Source organism: Zosterops lateralis, assembly GCF_965231275.1.
Source record: "Zosterops lateralis genome assembly, chromosome: 5".
NCBI classification, from domain to species: Eukaryota; Metazoa; Chordata; class Aves; order Passeriformes; family Zosteropidae; genus Zosterops; species Zosterops lateralis.
This window is the reverse complement of record NC_139766.1, coordinates 28,102,923-28,123,483: the sequence shown is the minus strand read 5'-3', so window position 1 is coordinate 28,123,483 and position 20,561 is coordinate 28,102,923. Positions and strand designations below refer to the sequence as shown.

Sequence of the window (20,561 nt, the reverse complement as noted above, 5' to 3'; positions counted from 1 at the left end):
CTGCTTATGACAAAATAACACTGTTAATGTCAGCTGCTGTGTCCTGGTGCTTCTTTGCAAGGCAACTGCTCAAGCAAGGATTTGCAACTCAAGAGTTCAATACAGACTGCACAAAAACCCCCAAATAACCCACCCCATCCAAAAGCTGAAGAATGACCATCTCTATGGCAACTAAAGCACTTAGCATGCTCATGCCTCACATAAAGTGGCACAATTTTACAAATGAAGGTAGTATAATCAGGGTGAAAGTAATTTGAGAAAAGTAACTAGAGGCCAGAGTATTTCAGGTGATTCTCAAATCATCATCTATTACTAATTTTTACTGCATAGGGAAAAACTAGACAGCACACCACTGTGGGCTTAAGAGACAGCAGTGAGTGTAGCTGTGTATCCCAGCATGGTGCTAGGGTGGTCAGGTTGCTAGTAAGCTTGTCAAGTAAATTACCCATCAGAGCCAACACCCAGTGTAGTGCTAGGTAGGGCCCAAATAGGAAATGACAACTTCACCTCTTGTGTAACTTCACCCTCGGGTTGTGTATTGTTCTTCAGCTGAGTGAGCAGACTGCTGCCACCAGGAGGAAATAATGCTGCAATCTCCTTTACAGTTGTTGACTCCAGTGCTTGTCTCTTTACAAGAAAAGATGATCCAATTCACTCACCCAAGTCAACAAAAAAAGCATGGACTCTTCACCCATTAATTCTCCTGCTAGTTGAAGTAAACATCAGTGTCTTGGCAGGAGAGCTGTTGGCATGCTTTCGGCTGTGCCTCAGCAAGTACACAGGCAAGTACTAACTTGGTAAATACTTTGCCTGCTAAAAAAAATCCCAGTCCTGAGGATATTTATTTCAAAGTCAGTGCTTCCACAAATATAGCACAGAATCACAGAATCCTCTAGGTTGGAAGAGACCCTTAAGATCATCCACCCAGCATAACCATTCTCCTAGCACTATCACTGCAACCCCTAAACCACTAAACCCAGTACCAGATCCAGACACCTTTTGACCACCTCCAGGGATGGTGATCCACCACCCCAGCTGACCCATTCCAATGCCTGACAACACTAACAGTGAAAAAGAAATTCTAATATCTAATCTGAATCTCCCCTGTCTCAGCCTTAGGCCATCTCCTCTCCTACAGCCCCCTTTCAGGGGATGAGGGGAATGAGGTCCCTCCTGAGCCTTCTCCAGGGTAAACACACCCAGCTCCCTCAGCTGTTCCTCACAGGACATGTTTTCTAGACCCTTCATGAGCCGTCTTGCCCCTCCTTGGGCATGTGCCAGTATCTTCATGTCCTTTTTAAAGTGAGAGCTCAGAACTGGACACAGCACTCAAGCTGCAGCCACATCAGTGCAGGACCATCACTGCCTCAGTCTTACACCATTGCTGACAGAGGCCAGGATGCCATTGGCCTTGTTGGCCAGCTGGGCACACACTGGCTCACATTCAGCTGCTGTTGCCAGCACCCCCAAGTCCTCTTCTGACAGCTGCCCCCAGCCTGTAGCACTGCCTGGGATTAGCATTTGGGCCTGCTGAACCTCCTACCACTGGCCCTAGCCCCTCAATCCAGCCTTATCCCAATCCTTCTGCAGAGCCTTCCCATCCTCTGGCAGATCAACACGCCAACCCAACTTGATGTTACTTACAAATTTGCTGATAGACTAAATGCCCTCATCCAGATCATGCCACAGAGGAATTTCAGCCTCTTTGTTCTTCACTAATTCACACTCTTATCAATATTTCATTTACAGATTTATTAGAAAAGCAACTGCCCTAATGCTTAAGAAAAGAGTTATAGTTCTTTTACTTTAGGGTAACCTTTGACCAATTTTAAACCCTTGCATTCAAGAGACCACTGCTTAGAGCTCTTCTCTACAGATACATGTAAGATGTGGCCACTGCCTGTGAAGGAGGCCAGCAGCAACATTTAATCCAGTTACTCACACAACGGGGCAAGCCTGCTCTACCCACACTAGCACAGAGGAGAACTTCGGGAACAAAGCAACACTCCTGAGACCATCAGGGAGCAGAGTCTCTCTCAGAAGGCGGTTACCTAATAGTGTTCCATGCAGGTTTTAATGCATAAGCTTCTTGCAAGATTATTACCTAATGTGAAGTCCTGAAGTTATGTATCACAGCTGATAAGCTACTTTTGAGTGTACTTATTCAATAAATCTCCACGAAGCAGATATGCATTGAACAGTTTATTTAGAATTGTAAAAGCATAGGTGTTACATACTTTGAATAATTGCATATTTGTTAGAACCTTACGTACTCAGAAGACTGGTGTGTGCAAAGACAAGAAAGTCATGCTTAGATTTCCCCCTAGAAGTTTGCTGCTTTAGTATTTGTTCCCCTGTTCAATTCAGTCAAATTTCCACAGAAACAGAGCGAGGAAATATAGCACAGAATAGCTACTGCTGTTGAAGTCTATGAAGACAGTCCAACATCATCACATATGCCCTATAGAACTACTGAAGGTAGATCTGCCTAGTATTTAAAAGGACAAAGCCTGGACTAGGCAAGAGTTAGAGCAAACAGGCAACAAGCCAAGTTACAGGTCACTCAAGCCATTTGTATCTGTAGCTTGATATGAACAAGCAAATTCATGTCAACTTCACATAATTCCAAAAGGTACCAATGGGGTAAATATACACACACATTTTTAAAAAAGATACATGTATGTATATACATTTTTTAAATAAGGCATGTATTTATTTCAGGCTCTTCAAACATTTTCCCACACTCTTTCCTATTAATACAGTATATGTTGCCATTTTATTGCTAAAGAAAGCATACCATCATTGCAAGCAGAACAGCAACACTGGCTTTAGTCAGCAGTCCAGTTCAGTTAATAAGGTTCAAGACATACATTAATATTTTGGAAGAATGTTGCTGTTACAGAAATGCAGAAGACTAGTTGAATTCTATTTAGATTGCACCAAATAATTCTCTTTACATAGTCTGTAGTTAACAGTATAGACTAAAAAGCAGAACAGCACCATTCTGGAGCAACAGAAAGAAGTACCTGAAATACTACTTCCTCCTCTATACTTAGTTGTTATATTAAAAAAATGCACAAGGGAAGGATGACAACACAACAAACTTCCTATTCTGCTCTAACAATGCTTTATTCTGCAAGAAATGATGCAGGACTTCTGAGGTCATCCAAGAGTAAATCCTAATATGTACGAATATGCACACACCATCATCATTGTGTAACTATTAATAGTTACTTGTTGGTGTGACTTACAAGGAGCACTCTCTAAGTTTTTTGTCAGCTTGCTTCAAGGAGATCCAGGTGTTTAACAGGTTTGATCGCAGTTTGGCCCACACTAAATGGTTGTTTAACCCAAATATCTGGGCAGCAAACTGGGCAGCTCCTTCAGGTGACAGAGTAGTAGGACAGCTAAGACCTGCAGAGAAGAGAATGCCACTTACTAAAGCATTTACAATCAAACCAAACATTTTTCTCTGAAGAACAATTTACAACAAGGCTTGTTTCAGCCTCCAGGAGCCAAATGATCCAGTTTTAAAGCCAGTGAAGTGTCACATGTTTCATTACTTGTAATATGACTGCTTTACACCAAAACCATTATGCAAATGACTCCCTTATACAGAAGTAACAGACTTCTGTGCCTCCACTCACTAACAAAGTCAAAAATCATACAGGTAAAAATGTACTGAATTAGTAGTTAAGAGTTGAGGTTTACCAAACTGATTGTTATGACCTTTGATCATAAAGAAAATGCTTTGATCATAAGGAAAATCAAAATTCAATTACTTAAATTATCCATTATTATTATTTTCAATTTCAAAATGAAATGTTTAGCAAGGATAAGCCAAAGTTTACTCTTTTTAAAGATTATTCTTATGTAATCTTTGCTCTGTCTATTGGGCTTTTTGCCAGTAAGAAGTCAAAGCTTGTATTAACATATTTCCATAGACTTTGCTTGGTACTGATCCAGCTGCTTTTCCAGTGCTTTGCCCTGTGTGTTGAGTAGAACAACAACACAGAGCGAGATCAGAACAAGAGTATGAGTTGAAGATAATCTTACCACTGGGTAGTCTGAGAGAGGACCACACATCCTGAGTGCCCCACTCAGCTGAGAGTGGAGGGCAGTTGACAACTGGGTAAGCAGTGTTACCAGACATTACTGGCCCCAAACCATTGCTTCTGCCAGCTACTGCAACAAACACGGTTGGGATTCCATCTCCTGGTGGGGAGAAAGACATTCAGAGATAAGCATGTTGTCTACCACTTGCTTTTATGGGAACTTTGTCCGAGTTCACAGTTGTTTGCAGTTATCTTTTCAATTCCATTACATGGCACTAACATTTTGTGTCCAACCTTCCCCTTTAGAGAAATATCTTCTAAGAAATCTTAAATCCCAGCTACTGTTTACCACAGCTAAAATTAGCATTTCTTACTCTGCCTCTGAGAGGAAATCTCAGTATCAGAGGAAGAGGTGCTGTTTAGCTTTGCAGAGAACATAGCCATTAAACCTCTGGCTTCTGTATGTGTTCCTCTCCTTAAATCTGAAACAATTTATCTCAATGTTTAAACTATGGTTATCACATTTGTAATTTTATCAAGTAGAATGGTATGCATAGAATGCATATACTCCCACAGAAATAAATAGTTCCTGTTATCTCCTCTGCTAGGCTATAAACACTTTTGAAGAGATGTTAAGTCTTCTTGGCAAAGAGAGTAATTTAAAGCAAGTATCTTTTTCTCATGGTATTGTCTCATGGCATCTAAAGTAATAAGCAAGGACATTTTTATCAAACAGAAAAACATGGTGGGAGCAACATCTGCTTAATGTAACACATAAGAATATTCAGTCAACCTAGAGAAACTGTTGTTCTTCCTTGTTTCAGAAACACTGGCATCATCAGCAAGATGCTACAATAAATCTATTAACATGATCAAGGCTTGGGCAAAATAGTATTATCCTAGTTCTGATACTGGGATAAAAGCAGAGGTTAGATTTTGAGTAATGGACATTGTGGCAGGGCAGGACAGTACATTACTCCAAAATTAGTTAGAGCAGTCATGCTGCTAGCAAGTGTGAAATAATTGTAACAGCTTGGTGTTCTGTTTAATAAAAAAATGGAAAAACCCCAAGTAAATCTTCTAAGTTGCCAAGTCATTCTGAAACATGATGCTGTGTTGATCCACATCAGTATTTCCTGGCATTTACCTTCATATTCTGCTTTGATCCTCAGGGTTTCATCTGGCCCTTTGTGAGCAGAGGTCACTCTTAATTCACAAGGAATTCCAAAGGTTGCACATGCCTTTTTTATTTTTTCACAGTGACCGAGGTCAGAGGAAGATCCCATTAACACCACAACTCTACCTTGGCTCTTTGTTTTTAGAAGCAACTAGAGAAAACGGGAGAGGGAGGAGAGAAATAAAAACAGTCAACAGGACTGAAGGCACACAGTTATCAAAGTCTAGATGTGTTGTTCATAAAAACAGGTACCTCTACTCTTTCTGAAACCCATTCGAAGTTTCTCTTAACCATTTGCAGTGCTTCAGGAGTCACTTCTTTCAGGTCCCGATAGGACTGAAAAAAGGAAAATAAAAGCATTGAAGTGTTGTGGTTTAACCCCAGCCAGCAGCCAAGCCCTACACAGCCTCTCACTCACTCCCCCACCAGAGATCAGGGAGAGAATCTGAAAGGTAGAATTGAAAAAACTCATGGGTTGCAATAAAGACAGTTTAACAGGCAAAGCAAAAGCTGTACACAAACTAAACAAACCAAGGAATTTATTCACTGCTTCCCATGGGCAGGCAGGTGTTCAGCCACCAAGGACAGCAGAGCTACATCACACAAACATGACTTGGAAAGACAAAATGCCATCAACTCCAGATGTTTCCCCACAACCCCTTCCTCCTTCCTCTACACTTTATACACTGAGCATGATGCCACACAGTCTGGAATGTTCCTTTGGTCAGTGTGGGTCACCTGTCCCAGCTGTGTCTCCTCCCAGCCTCCCAAGCACCCCCAACAAGTTCCTTGCCAGTGTGGCAGTACCAAAAGCAGAAAAGGCCTTGGGGTCTGTGGAAGCCCTGCTCAGCAATAACAAAACATCTTTTTATTATCAACCCTGTGTTCAGCACAAATCCAAAACATAGCCCCATATTAGCCATTGTCAGGAAAAATAACCCTACCCCAGCCAAAACCAGCAGATGAAGTTAATGTAGTTTGGGTACACAAAAGACTAATTTTGCTACCATAATTGATAAAAATTACTATTATACCTCAAATTAATTATTTTCAGTTTTTAGCAATTCCAGACATAAACAACCTTCTACATTGCAATTTATGGCATTTGCAACACAACAGACTTTCAGCCACAAGGGTATTAAGGCTTTGGAAGGTTTTCACAGGGAAAATTTAAGGAAAAACATACAACTTCTTTAAAATTGGATTTGTAATGACATGATTGCCTGCAGTAGCACTGTATCATCTTATGTTCTGCATGATGTTATCATGTCCCTTATTTTAGGGAACTGTCAGAGCAATTCACTCAAGCATGCGACTACATATTTCAGGTCAAGTAAAAAACAGAGCAGTTTTGATTCCAAATTTAAAATTAATACCCTTCCTCCCACATACACTTAGAAATCTTCCCCTGTGGCTTATAACACTTTCTGTCACAGGGTCTCTGTTACTAGTCTCAAAAACCATGACAAACTCCTGGCAGCAGCATTCCCAAACCAGTTCCTTCATAACTAGTCATCTGGTAATTCAGAGATACTTGGGAACTATAAATGCTATAACTTTAAATATAGGACAAGTTCTGTTACAAACTTGTTTGCAGGCCTCATATGTGGGCACACTCTATTAGTAACACTTTTGGAGGCAGCATTATTGAATTTATGACTGACCAAAATAAATAACAAAGAAAAGCATCCCCACTGCAGTTCTCTCCTAAGTGTCACCAGATCTCTACTAGTAGAGGACACCCCTCTACATAAACCGAGAAATTCAGAGGCAGACCTGGAAACTAAAGCTTCTGTTCCTCCCATCAATTTGTTATCCAACTATTTTATTATCATCTGTACAAGTCAGAAATCCTCATCACTCCTGGGAACCCCACGCTTCATCATGGTAGCTCCAGTCAATAGTGCTGTTGGGTATTCCAGCTGAGTATATACAGAGGATTTTTTCTACCATAAATCAGATAAACTATTTAACGAGAACAGGCTTGGACACAAGGTACCATACAAACTACTCTGTAAACAAGTTAAGACCATCCAGAAAAAGCCACTCTGAAAACAGATGTTAAAACTGTGGGCTTTGCTTTCTTCATTCTTCTCCCCTGCTCACTTAGAAGGTAAAGATTAAAGCTCCACCTGTTTGTCCTTCTGCTGGCTTCTGTCTCCTGCTGGCCACAGCCTCCATGAATCGTTGTCAATAACATCAGCAAGAACAATTTCTTTTGTCAGCACATTAACACCAAATTCAATCTAAAAAGACAGTAAGAATCCTATTTTAGTGATTATACAGGATATTTTTCCTGTCAAAACCAGGATCATGAGAAATTAGATTACTGTACCTTCAGGTCCACAAGAGTGCAGTTTTGGGGCTGCCATGCTTTTTCCAGGATCTCAAAAATGGCTTGAGTAGAACGAGACATAATATCCACTTCAGTCTGGCCAATAGTAAGTCCAGCAAAACAGAATTTTGCTTCAATTATTTGCTCTTCAGACCACTGTGGATCATTATTAGCATCATCCTGTTAAGAAAACCAGAACAAATATATGATGTAATTTAAACTTGCTATAGAAAGAAAATAACCCCTAAAAGATACAAGGTTTTGTGTGTTGTTTTTTTTCCAAGTAACAAATACAGGCTTCAAGCTAGTATTTTATGATCAGCATTAAAAAAATGACAGTAGCATTGAAAACATTTGCTGTAACACCTGACCACCTTTAAGAATAACAGGGTACACCACAGATACTTCAGCTTACAGCTCACCAGGGACATCTTTCACCAGACATTCCCAAAGAAGTTCAGAATCCTAAATGATTAGCTAGCTACTTACCTTCGCCATGTTTAATTTCTTCAAATATATCAACCCATCTGTTTCAACTGATGCATAAAGTTTATGCCCAATAAGCCCTTATGCCTACATTTTTCTAATTTTAAGTACAGTTTGGCTTGTCATCCTTTGCGTGCACTGTAAGCCACTACTGTATGGACTTCGGACAAAATACTATTGGACAAGAATGCAAGAAAACGTTAGAATGACAAAACTACTGATAGTGAGAGGATTGGTCAGCCACTAGCACTACTTGCTTATCTGTCAGCATTTTAAAGGAGACAAACTCTAGCTCTGCTTAAGTTTGATTAAGATCACAGGAAAGAAAACTTACCTTGTAAAACATCTCAATTTTGGGTGGGTAAAACTTATACCCTTCTTTGACACCAGGGTTTCTCTTGAGGAAGGAGCCAGTAGCAATTCTTCTGCACACCCATTCAATGGGGATCATTTCACAGTGAGCTGCTATGAATGCTGTGTCACTCTGTTTCCTGACAAAAGCTGTTTTGATTCCTAAATAAAAAGGTGGCAGCTTAGTTCCATCAATAGGCACACTCCACAGTTAAAACAGTGGTCACAAACATCCTTAATTTTAATCTTGTTCTTCTCTGGAGTAAAGGGACACACTGAATCTCTTCAGAGTATTTTAAGCCCATTTCAGCCTTGCAAATGACAAGTATACCCCACAAGTCAGTTTTGCCAATTTTATCATACAACACTCAGTTCTAACTCAGAAATCCTATTCTTGAAAATAATTTTTTTCATGGAGCTTTAAAAACTAAATCTATCCTTCACAATGTTTGTTTGTTAAAAAAAAAAAAAAATATAGCAGCAACCAAGTACCCAACCATGTTCTCTGGTCAAAGATTCATTATTGGTCGAACAGTAATTGGAGCCTTTCAAAGGAATAACAGAGCACAGCAGTCTTTACTACTTTGCTTAATAAAAGCAGATGGGCCATAGATAATGGCTTTGTCCTCCCTTTCATTACAAACTAAGTTATTTAGGACAGTAGATCTTGGTGATTTAGTAGGCAAGACAGATTCAGAAGCATGTGTACTCAAACCTGCTGCAACAAGTCAACCTTCTTACATAACTGTAAGATGATGGACCCCATATTAAACAGGGACAGCCAACATGCAGATCAGCACTCTAAGTGCAAAATGGCTCTTTGTTCAATTTCAGTCTTTAGGAAAGTCCCACCTTTCTCCCTGACTGTTGGACATAGGTAAAAACATTACAAAAGGAAGGCCTTGTACAATCACGGCTCAGGTTTGTTACTTTGGCTAAGTAGAAAAGGACTATAGGAAAGTGACTGAGCTGAATTAGAGGTAGAAAAACAAGTTATATAACCATTGTGTGTCCACATCGAGGTGTATCTCGGTTGATTGAATTAGGTTTGTTGTGATTTAAAACAATGCGACTGATAAAGGGCTAACTGCTCAAAAAGGCCTGGCTTTTGCAACAAAGCAGCTCTCCTTTGCAGCTGCCTCACCTGATGCACTCTGCATCACTTTGCTTCGCACATCTGACCAGGGCAAGACAACTGCCAAGCCCAATCAGCATCTGCCAGGAACAGAAGGCAAAGGAGCTGCACTCAGTCAAACCAAGCAGTTCTATTCCATTCCACTTCCAGAACCATAAAGGAAGAAAGAAAAAGTCTTAAAACATGAATACCGACTCTGAAAGTTTAGTGCATTTCCTTCAAAGGCAGAATGATTTAAGTAATCAAATGCACATTAAGGCCACTGCCTGGTTCACTATTACATTTTTCATCAGTGCAGATCTGTGCTTTTGCAAGGCTGACATTAGCTCAAGTATAAAAGGGAGAGAAACTTTAACAGAACTTTGTAAATCATCACCTCTGAAAGAGTAGGTAAAGAAGAGTTGCACAAGGCAAACAAGCAAACACCCTCTTCAATAAGGCATTCCCACTATCTGCATTTACACTACTCAAATATGGAAACTGGAGAAGAACTCTGGAAGTTCTTCTATAATTTTAAAATGCAGCTGTAGTTTACTCTGAACGTTTTTCCATGGCACCTGGAAGTTATGAGTACAAGCCACCTATGGATTTTTGAGAAGTCAACAGAATGGCTTCTTCATGCATATCTGCAGGATATGAAGTAGTCTGAGTGTTATCTTAGCAGTTGTCATTCAAGAACTAGGCAAAACATCTCACTAATTGCTCCTAAATGAAAATTAGAAGTTTTAATCAACTACAAATATAATCAAATACCTAGGAGGCTTCTGAGTACTGTATGCACAACAAGCTTCCCAAGAAAGCCGGTGACTCAGGATTACACTGAACTACTTGGTATATACTTCTGTGTAAGGAGTTCTTAGAAGACAAGCTGGTTCTCTAACTCTAGAGAACCCATCTTTCTCTTCCCCACATGAAACATGCTAGGACTTCAGTTTGTTTGAGAGCTATCACCACACCTTTTAAGAGGTAATACAAATTGTAGAGTAATTTAGCTGGTGCCTGAAGCAGTCTGTGAGAATGCACACAGCTATAAGCAATCTCAGCTAAGCTTACTAGTGCCTGTATTCTAGTACTGTTAGCAGACTCACCACCAACACAAATTTCTCTCTGCAACTTGCAAACTACTCAGTCAAAGACACTTCAAAATGCTTTCTCAAAGCAAAGCTACTGGCTCCATTTTTGGAAGTGTGGTGCAAAACTTACTTGAAGTGACTTAAGTTACATACTCCGTGAAAACTCACTGCTAGCTTCAGAAATACTTTGAATCTTTTACAGATTGAGCTCCTGATACACTCAATACAGACTGATAAATGTATTTTGCAATGTGGTCCTCTTAAGTGTTACACGCAAAACTTACAGGAAATTTATGCTGCTATAACACACAACTGAGGGGGGGAAAAGACACTCTAATTTTATGTTTCAGCTTACATACACATATTTCACACAGCCTAGACAGAGTGTGGTAGCACCACTAGCTAGAAGTGCATTCTATGCATGCAGATGTAGTAAAGCAAGGCAGATGCATCCAGCCCAGAGTTACAGGTAAGGAAGAGTAGGGTATGGAAGAATTGATAAAAGCAGAGGGGAGGGGATTAGGGACGTGTCCAAACAAGCAGGAGAAACTACTGCAGTTATCTGCAACACTAGAGATTGCTGGAGACACTCTCATGTTCCAAATGAACAAGTCACTCACCCAGCTCTAAAGTAAGAGACAGAAAGGCATAATTAAAAGCTAACAGAAAAAAAGACTAAAAAAGCACGAGAGCCTCAAGGCAGGTTAAACTCTTTTATAAAGCAACACTATTTTGTAATAATGTCTGTAACATACAAGCGTACACACTCTACCTTTAAAACACTTACCAGCTTCCTGAAGCAGCTGAAACACACAGCTTGTCGTTGTGTTGGAAATGGCAGCCTTCCCTTCCATTCGGTCCTTCCTGGCTGCATTTCCCGCCGTTATTTGGTCTTTGGACTGCATGAGAACACATCCCGGGATATCTGGCAGCTCGTACACTTCTTTCGTTTTACCTTCGTTAACTTTTTTGCCAAGCTTCAGGTCTAGAGGAACAAAGAAACAAAACAAAGAGGTAATTTTTGACTCGCAAGGAGTTGTTTACTTCCGCGGGCAGAGCCGTGAGGCTCCGCAGGCCCCGCGCTGGGGCCCGTGACCACGGGGAGCTCCCGAGCCCGGCCCGGGCGCGCTGCGGCCGCGCTCCCCCGCAGGGAGGCCCAAAGCCCCGCTCAGGGCTCCCGCCCGGCGCTCCTGGCTGGAGCGGGGCGGCCAGCAGCCCCCGCGGGTTTTCACTTTTTTCTCCAAACTTGGGGGCGCTCCCGGAGCCCGGCGACAGGAGCGGCCGGGGCGCTGCCGCCCGCCCGCAGCATCCCGCGCTCTGGGGCCGCCCCGCCACCCTCCGGCACCGCGCCCGCCCGCGCAAACCAGCCACTGCCCACGGGAAAAAATAAATTAAAAAATAATAATAATAAAATAAAATAATAATAATAATAATAATAATAAGAAGAAGAATTTAAAACTTAGGCCGAGCAAAAAAGTTTGTTCCCAAGCATCTACACCCCAAGCCGCTGAGCGGGCACTGACCGACGGACCCGGGCCCGAGGGCGCGCGTTACCTGAGGCTGCGGGGGCCATGGCTGCGGCGGGAGCGGGCACACACACCTAGGGCACAGAGAGAGCCTGAGCACGCCGCGGGGCTCGGCCGCCGGGGTAAGAAGAGCGGCGGAAGGGGCGGGCAGCCCGGGCAGCGACACCGCCCGCCAATCGCCGCCCTACGGCGCGGGGCGGCCCCGCCGAGCCCCCCGAGCGAGCCCCGGGCGGCGGCATCACCCCCCTCCCCGCCCCGTGCAAACACTGCCCCGGCCCTCTGCCCGGCCAATGCCCGGGCCCCGGCTCCCCGCGCCCTCACCCCGCGGGCAAACATCCCCTGGGCCCGGCGCGCCCCGCGGGGTCGCGGGCAGAGCGGGATCCAGAGAGGCGGGGCCGGGCGAGGCGGCGGAGCGGGCCGGGGGTGCGGTGTCGCCCCCCCCCCGTATGTAAATGAGGGCGGGAGGCGCCCGGCGGGCCAGCGGGATCCCCGGGCGGAGCGGCGCTGGGGGCTGAGCGGCCGCCGGCAGCAGCGCGGGAGCCGCCGAGCGGGGCCGGGAGCGGGACCGGGACTGGGAGCGGGACTGAGAGCGGGACTGAGAGCGGGACTGAGAGCGGGGCCGCCGCGCCACCACGTGCTGCCCGCGCCATGGAGCTGGAGGAGCTGGGCATCCGGGAGGAGTGCGGCGTGTTCGGCTGCATCGCCTCCGGCGCCTGGCCCACGGAGCTGGACGTGCCCCATGTGCTCACGCTGGGGCTGGTGGGGCTGCAGCACAGGTAAGAGGGGCGCGGGGCCGGGCTGTGCCCGGACGGGCCCCCGGACGCGGCTCGGGGCCGGGCCGGGCCCTGCGGCTGCTCTGGGCCCTGCGGCCGCACGTGCTGCCCGGGAGGGCCGCGGGTCCCGGCGGCGGGAGCTCCGGGAGGGCGGGAGCGGGGAGCGTCCCGAGCCGTCTCCTCCGCTCCGCTCCGCCCCGGCGGACAGCCCCGGCAGCATCCCGGAGGCCAAGTGCGAGGAACATCCCTCCGCCTCCCGCGCCGGTCCCGCCGCAGGAGAGCTGTCGAACGTCTTTGGATTTCGGCGGCATCTCGTCTGAGCCGCATCCGCTCTCGCCGCCCGGGCGTTCGTCCCCCCTGCACGGAGCGAGCGGCGTGGCCGCGTCCCGGGATGAGCCCCGGGCGGGGGGATGAGCCCCGGGCGGCGGGATGAGCCCCGGGCGGGGGGATGAGCCCCAGAGGGCGGGATGCTCCCGCCGCCCCGTCCCAGCCAGGCCGAGCGCTGAGCTCCTGCCGGAGCCGCGGTAAGGCCCGGCCGTCATTCTCGAGATGCTCACCTTAAAGTATAAGTCACACAACTCGAGCCTACCGGAACGGAGCAGTTCTAAAGCGTTTTTAGGCTCCTACTAGCGGAATGGTTTAGAGTCATCATCATGATACAATAAAACCTGTACCTGGCGCGTCTACGGCAATGTACAACAGACCTGATTCACTGTCATCCACGTGGATGCAGAGCTACAGAATGAAGTTTGGGTTCTGCTTCCACTTGGTTGGTATTCGAAATAATAATGTTATGGACTGACCTATACCAATCATTTTTTCAGTGGTGCCAAAAAGGGATATCCTCCCCGTGGGAACACATGCACAGCCATGCACAAGCTCATTTAGTAGTACATGCTGAGCCTGTTTGCTGTGCTTGACTTCACAGCTGCAAAAAGTGTACTAAATAAACATTCCTGACAGTCTGGGTAGGTGGGCTACCTAGGTAACCCGGGCACAGGTAAGTACACATGCACTGAGTAGATAAAATACATTCTTTGCATTTTTGAGGTCACAGACATGCAAACCTTGCTCTGAAATTGTTTTTGGACCAATAATAGGAAATCGTTTTTGTGGAGATTTTCTGTTTGTTACAGTAGAATTTCATATACTTTTCCTGGTAAAATGCTGCATCCCTACTGACACTCATATGGTAATAATTCTCTTTCAGCTGCAGGTATATATATTTGCCAGTGTCCACCAAAATATTTTTATTGTGAGTGATACAGCCAAAATTCCAGGATCAAAGCCATGGTTCTCATGTAAAATGAAACAATAGTCTCATTTGAGCTTGCATCATTCTTCTGCGAAGAGGGGGGGAAAAAAATCTTCCCTTGTTTGTGCTTACAGTTACACTGGTGGACCTGGAGTATCTTAGGTGGAAATAAAATGAATAATGCATTTTCATTAGTTTGCATCCTATTATCTCAATTTTCCTTGCAACCTTATTTCAACTTTTTAATATGCTTTGTTTGTTGTTTTTTGTGGGTTTTTTGTTTGTTTTTTTTCTTTGATGGGCACTTGACAAATATATTTAATTTGCCATATCAGATATCCCCTGTGGAGGACACAACTCTACACAGCAATATTATACTATGATTGAAATTCATCGTTCATTCACAAATTCTACAGGAAGCTACACACCTAGAGGCATATATACACTACCTTTGATTCTGATCTAACTCAGTAACTGTCAAAATTTTTAAGGGATGCTTTCCTAAAGGCATAAACATTGCACCTGTAAAAGTGAAACAGTCTGTTCCATTAGGTATATCTTAGCAAGTAGTCAGTAAAATTTTGTTAAATAGCTGAGATCTTAATGTTCCTATTTTCTTTGCTAATGTTCCTCTCTTTGCATTCTTCCTGTTACAATGGGTAAAAGTGCTGGGAGCCGGATCAGGAAGTAATAGGATAACAGCTATTTTTCTTTCTACTTTTTGGAATGTCTCTTGAAAACCAGAGTTAAAGTTTAGCATTAACTGAATCAGTAAACTGCATTAGGCCCATGGTTTTAAAGTTAAAAACTAAGACAGATCTCTTAACCACAGGCCTTTAAAAATCAATAAATATGAAAGAAGGTTGTAGTGAGTATTAAATGGCCTATCCAAGTCAGGCCTGAGTGAGTAACAGAAGTTTGACTGGCTACTAGAAAATACAGTCCTTCACCTTCAAATTAGTAAGGATATTTATGTAATGATTACTGGCCATTGATATAAGCATGTTCTTTGATATACAAATTAGTCCTGTGCAATAAATCAAATTACAGAATTTGGCCCTTGTCTTAGATTTTAAAATTCAGAATATTAAAGCATGGCATTGTATCAAGCTGCATTTCTGAGATTTTTGCCTGGGGCACAAAGAGGAGAGCATGTTATAATTTCTAATCTTGGAAATCTTACCTGTATGTGTAAAAATCCAGAGTATTTGTTAGATGCCACAAAAACATGGATTATAAATTCATTGTGCTTTGTGTTCTGATACAGCTGGTTGCAGCAAGGTGAATGACTTTGCTGTTTCTGATAAATGGCCAAGAATGAGCTGATCATTTGTATTGCTGTGGCACTGTAGAGATTTTCTTCAGTGGGGATGTTTGCAGCTGAAAACTGAAAACTAACTCTGTTAGCTGAATCAAGCCACCAAAATATTTAAACATGTCTTCAGTGGTGTGCATGAGCGGTGCTCACTGCTTCACTCACTGAAACTGTTCTGCATGAAAAGTTGATGTGTATATGTAAAACAAGTTCAGGAGCCCACAAGTAGGCTCATCATCAAAGACAAAAGATAAACTTGTAATTTCATTACTCTGGTATTAGCAGAAACAACTTTCAAAGTTGTTTGGGGCTGCATTTTGTTTTTAGCAATTAAAAAGCAGTTGCTAGTTGTTGAGACTTTAATTCTCACTCCTTTGTTGCAGAAGTTAGAATATAGCTTTTTTTTGGCTTTAACTTCTTAATGGTGAACTTGAACTAAAGTGAAACCCAGTATATTCCTACTCACAGTCTAATCAAGGCCTTTCACACACTAAGAACACTTTATCATTTTAACTTGACACCACGGTAACATTTTGTAGCTATGTTAACCATGAATGCTCATTATGTTTAAAAGTTTTAATTCCGCTCGAGCAAATCATGTTACTCTGGCATCAACATTAAGAAGGCTTAAAAGTGGATGGTCTAAATCATCTCTGCATTTTGTAAGCCAGGGAACAAAGTCACTGCAAAATCCACTGACAGCATGCCAAAATAAAATCAAAAGGTATTGGTAAGGAGAGGATTTTCTTGGGGGCGGTGGGGGAGGGAGGAGGAGTTACTCTAAATTTCAGATCTATTAGACGTCATTTGAGTCCTTGACCAGGACAAATTTGCAAAGTTAATCTTCAAGGAAGTGTGATTTCTGTTAACTTTTTGCAAAATTCTCTGGAAAATGTTTTTGGCAGTAATACTGTGTACTGAAACCTGAGTGTACCAGCTCTGTACTAATTTTTAGAAGGTCTTTAAAAGCCCTTTTCTATGAAGGTGGAAGTGCCATTAAGTCAGGGAATATTCCTTTTCTCAGCTGGGCCTGTATATGGAAGTTGTTATCAGTGGAGGCTTGGCCAGTGTGCTTTTTGATACCTTTCCTGGTGCTGTCCATTATTAAAACCCATGTAACAGAACCCATATCATCACCAATGTAAGTTAAGACACTTCTCTTTCACTGTAGTAAAGTCACTGGTTCCTTCCCGTTAGCCATTCCTCGAAATACCTGCATTCAATATGGCATAATCAAAGTGTTTATGTGTGTTTTATATACATCTTGGCTACAATATAGGGTTTTTTTAAAAGGCTATTTAGCAAGCCATTGGTATTGTGACTTACACTTTGAATGAATCTTTCATTTAAAAAGCTTAAAATTGCAATAGTATTTGGATGGGAATTTTCTGAGGAATTCAGATATACTACAGATAATGATCCTCATATTTTGATATGTAAGGTATTTATCTTTTCGTTTCACCTCAAGAACACATTATGAGTTCAACATATCCCTCATTCCCAAGTGCAGTGAAGTGCACCTGAAGAAGTGCAGTGTTAAATGTCTTAATTGTCTAAATATCAAATTTTGTAACTAGTCCATATTTCTATGTAATTTCCCTATGGAGTATACAGCGTAAGATGTTTGCCTGGCTAGTTACTGAGTCTGTATGCCATTTTACAAGAACATTAGTGCTCTATGTGCTGATAAAACATTCCTGAGTACTTTCAGATACGGAATGCAGATGTAAAACCCGTTCTTTTAGTTACATCTTGGTTGAAGTTTTATGTTAATGTGTGCTGCAGGTGATGGCAGCCTGGCTTAATTACATTCCGCAAAGCTTGCTCCTGCAAGAAGAGGGGAGGAGCAAGGCTTTTTTGCATTGGTGAGCTCTTCCATCTGTAGGTTGTTTTAGGGTAACATCTGCAGGGTTCAGGTTCCTGCAAACTCATTTTTGGGAAAGTGAAGAGAAGCCAGATTTAATTTTAACCAAGTTGAAGTCTCTTCAATATACATGTCACAAAATGCAGTTCAGTCTAAGCTCTTATCTCTGCATGTGGAGTAACCAGTTGAAATGAGATCATGTAAGAACTTGGAGTGGAAAAAACAGGAGGGAAATGGTGCCAAACAAGAGATACAAGAAAACATATCTAAGGCAGCTGTTACGTTTATTGTGGCCAACACACTTCCCATAACATAACCTAGCTAGAGAGCTGGAATGAGACTGTTCATTCTTCACTTTGACTGTAGATATGTCATCCATGTAGGCATTCTACAGCCCTCCAGTAATTTTCACAGGATTGCTCGGTTGGCTTGTCTGCCCACACCTTAAATGTGAGCCTCATGCATAGAGGGAAGGTTGTATGCAGCAACATGTGTTACCACTGGGTAGTGCAGTTCATATAAACTCCTGGCTTCACTATCTGCCATGTCTTACATTACCATTTCCACTCTTAAAAAAAAAGAAAAAGAAAAAAAAGCGCAGCGTTGTTTGGAGGGCTTTTTATTAGGTTAATTTTAATTTAAATGAGTTCTGTCACTTGGGTAGCCACTTGGCCATATGGATGCTTGTGCCAACACAAAGGAGACCTAGCTGCATAAGAAACAATGGATGACTCTGAAGACAGAGTCTTTAAAGCCAATGATGCAGACAGTGTTTGTGGAGCCACCATTAGTGCATGCATTTGTGCTTCCTGAATTAGCTCATTCTCAAAGCCTCTGGCCCAAAGAGGTTCTCGAATTATCTAAAAGGGCATTCAGAGGACTTTCCAAAATAACAGCCCTATCAAAGATGTGTAAAGTGACACATTCATCTTAGTGAATGAGTATGCTTTAGAGAAGAATGAAGCTTTTTAATGTAGGCCAGAGTGGTAATAGTTCCATTTATCTGCTACATCTCAAAAATCTCAATATTGCCATTTGCAAACTGGGGAGGAGACAGATTTGCCCTCATACTAACCTTAATGGTCCTCTGGCAATAATGCAGATGTTTGAGGAGGGAGAAGACCAAAAATCTCTGTTATTTATAGGATTGATGCTCTTGCCATCATTATTTGGTTTTGGTTAATAAGCTGGAACGTTTTCATTATGTAATTTATATTAAGATTCCCAGGATCAGTTACATGGACATGATGAGTTGGTCTGGTATTTCTGTTGAGGATCTATGTCTGAGAAGAAAGGCTCTCCTCCCAAACCACTGCAGTCCTGTGGTAGTTCCCTACACATAACCATTTAGTATGTGTCAGATGGTGTCCCACGTTCCATGTCACTGGCCTGTAGGTGTGTCTGGACTAAATATTGTGTGACTGTAATAAGTGTAAAGCTGTGATAACAGGCAGCAGAGCCACAGCAAAAGCGTACATGGATATAAAAATACACTGGAAAGATGAGTTGGATTAACTAATACTATTTCTGAAGGGACTGTTTTGAGAAATTCTTTGGCCTAGCAACATTCTATTTAGCCCATTGTCACTACCCCTGGGGATGCTGTCCAAAGGAGACAGATCATAGCTCTAGACAACCGGCATTCTAAATGCACAACATTCCTGGTAATTTTGTCTCTAAGCAAAAAGTTCTGTGGAATAGTAACTACAACCACAGTGAAGAAAGGTGGTATTGATACCATTTTATCTGTCTCAGGAAAATTAATTGTTATCTGTAGAAATGGGAGTAGCGCACAAATACCAGATGATGCCAAGTGCCCCATCTTGCACCTGACTTCTCTTACCATCTTTGATCAACAGTAAATGAACAGCAGGGCAGAAGACAGCTTTCTGACAAAGCATTTACAAAAAGCAGGCTATGCTTTGCAGTCACAAAGCAGAACAGAAGAGGAATCCCACAAAAAAGGGAAGTCCTGGACTTTTGTCTGGACATTTGTCAGATAAATCCTACTCTCTGAAAAATTTTCTGATTAAAAAAACCCCTTTACTTGGAAAGTAAACACACTTGTGTTCTTTTTTTTTTTTTTCTGTCAGCTCTTGCTTCATGTCTACCACCTAGTGTTGACATGAACAATTTCCAAGTAAAGACTTCAAGTGTGCTCTGCAATTCTCTGCTCTGACCTGCTAAGAATTCAGCAAGATGTTTGCCTCAGTGCTTTAGTGTTGTTCTCACCTGAATATCAGCATTTAAAAACAGATACATATTCTTGAAAGGTCTGCTGATTTTAATGAATTAGAAATCTTTACTTTTTATTTTCTGGAAGGAGATAAAGGGGTTTTTTTGGGGTCATTGTACTGAATGACAGCAAGGTTTGGAAAGCTTTGGATTCTTGTGCATCATGCAGAATTTAAAGTGAAGTTTATCATCTCTGCAGTGCTAACTGCTTCCCTCAGGTTAGTGTTTCTTCTAAACGGACAGGTACACTGCAACGAAAACAACTTCTCAGCTGTTCAGTTAGTCCAGGCACATCTGGGAACTTGCTGAGCTATTTCAACTCACACGGAAAAACCATTTAGGGTTTTTTCTTACTAGATGGGCTAGTCTTGTGTGAGGTTAGTGAGATGAACTGGTTTATAGGGCATCCATCAAGAACTGAATTACTCAGAATAGCATGGAGAAAAGGAGAATCTTGTTGAAATGAGTTATCAAGTCAATTTCAGCCTTGCACTCATGAAACAGAAGGTAGAGCAAAACATGGAAGTTACCCATATTATTTTCGGGTCAGTTACTTCAAATAATTTAAATCATAATTGAACTAAACTTCTAAATGTACTGGTGCGAATTATGGTTGGGTCACACATTTTTCTGCTTCACATGTGGAAGGAGTAACCTGTGATTTCAGTAGTGTGGAAATGGTGAGGTGTTCAGCTGACTCAGCATGTTCTGTAGGGGTACATGACTGCTGTGATGGCAGGGGCAAACCTTGTCCTCCTTCCAAAGACAACACTTCTGTATGCAAGTAATACAGTGCTAGTTCAAGGATGTACCTTTGAGCCAACTCATTATAAAGAGAGAGAGAAGAAAGATTTTTAAACCAATGATGATACTAGTATTGTTGGAAATGATAGTTTCGGTGACAGTATTACAAACTAAAGAAAGTTTATACTGAGAAATCACTGTAAAATATGAAAAGTGATAGATAAGCATACACTGAAA

At 42.5% G+C, this 20,561-nt stretch overlaps 2 protein-coding genes across 2 annotated transcripts in view; one reads left to right on the top strand and one right to left on the bottom strand.

Annotated features, from left to right (window-relative positions):
- Nucleotides 1-2,189: 2,189 nt before the first annotated feature.
- Nucleotides 2,190-20,561, bottom strand: part of PAICS (phosphoribosylaminoimidazole carboxylase and phosphoribosylaminoimidazolesuccinocarboxamide synthase) — a 41,699-nt gene continuing 23,327 nt past the window's right edge. Inside the window, exons 10-20 of the mRNA XM_083861068.1 lie at nucleotides 12,949-13,468; nucleotides 12,460-12,864; nucleotides 12,167-12,187; nucleotides 11,400-11,597; nucleotides 8,388-8,566; nucleotides 7,568-7,747; nucleotides 7,365-7,478; nucleotides 5,485-5,568; nucleotides 5,203-5,383; nucleotides 4,057-4,215; nucleotides 2,190-3,414 (exon numbers count right to left, since the gene is read on the bottom strand). Of these exons, the coding sequence (XP_083717194.1) occupies nucleotides 3,248-3,414; nucleotides 4,057-4,215; nucleotides 5,203-5,383; nucleotides 5,485-5,568; nucleotides 7,365-7,478; nucleotides 7,568-7,747; nucleotides 8,388-8,566; nucleotides 11,400-11,597; nucleotides 12,167-12,187; nucleotides 12,460-12,864; nucleotides 12,949-13,468 (2,208 nt within the window). The 3' untranslated portion in view covers nucleotides 2,190-3,247. The remainder of the gene's footprint in view (nucleotides 3,415-4,056; nucleotides 4,216-5,202; nucleotides 5,384-5,484; nucleotides 5,569-7,364; nucleotides 7,479-7,567; nucleotides 7,748-8,387; nucleotides 8,567-11,399; nucleotides 11,598-12,166; nucleotides 12,188-12,459; nucleotides 12,865-12,948; nucleotides 13,469-20,561) is intronic.
- Nucleotides 12,243-20,561, top strand: part of PPAT (phosphoribosyl pyrophosphate amidotransferase) — a 42,979-nt gene continuing 34,660 nt past the window's right edge. Inside the window, exon 1 of the mRNA XM_083862236.1 lies at nucleotides 12,243-12,260. The gene's annotated coding sequence lies outside the window, so the exon portion shown is untranslated. The remainder of the gene's footprint in view (nucleotides 12,261-20,561) is intronic.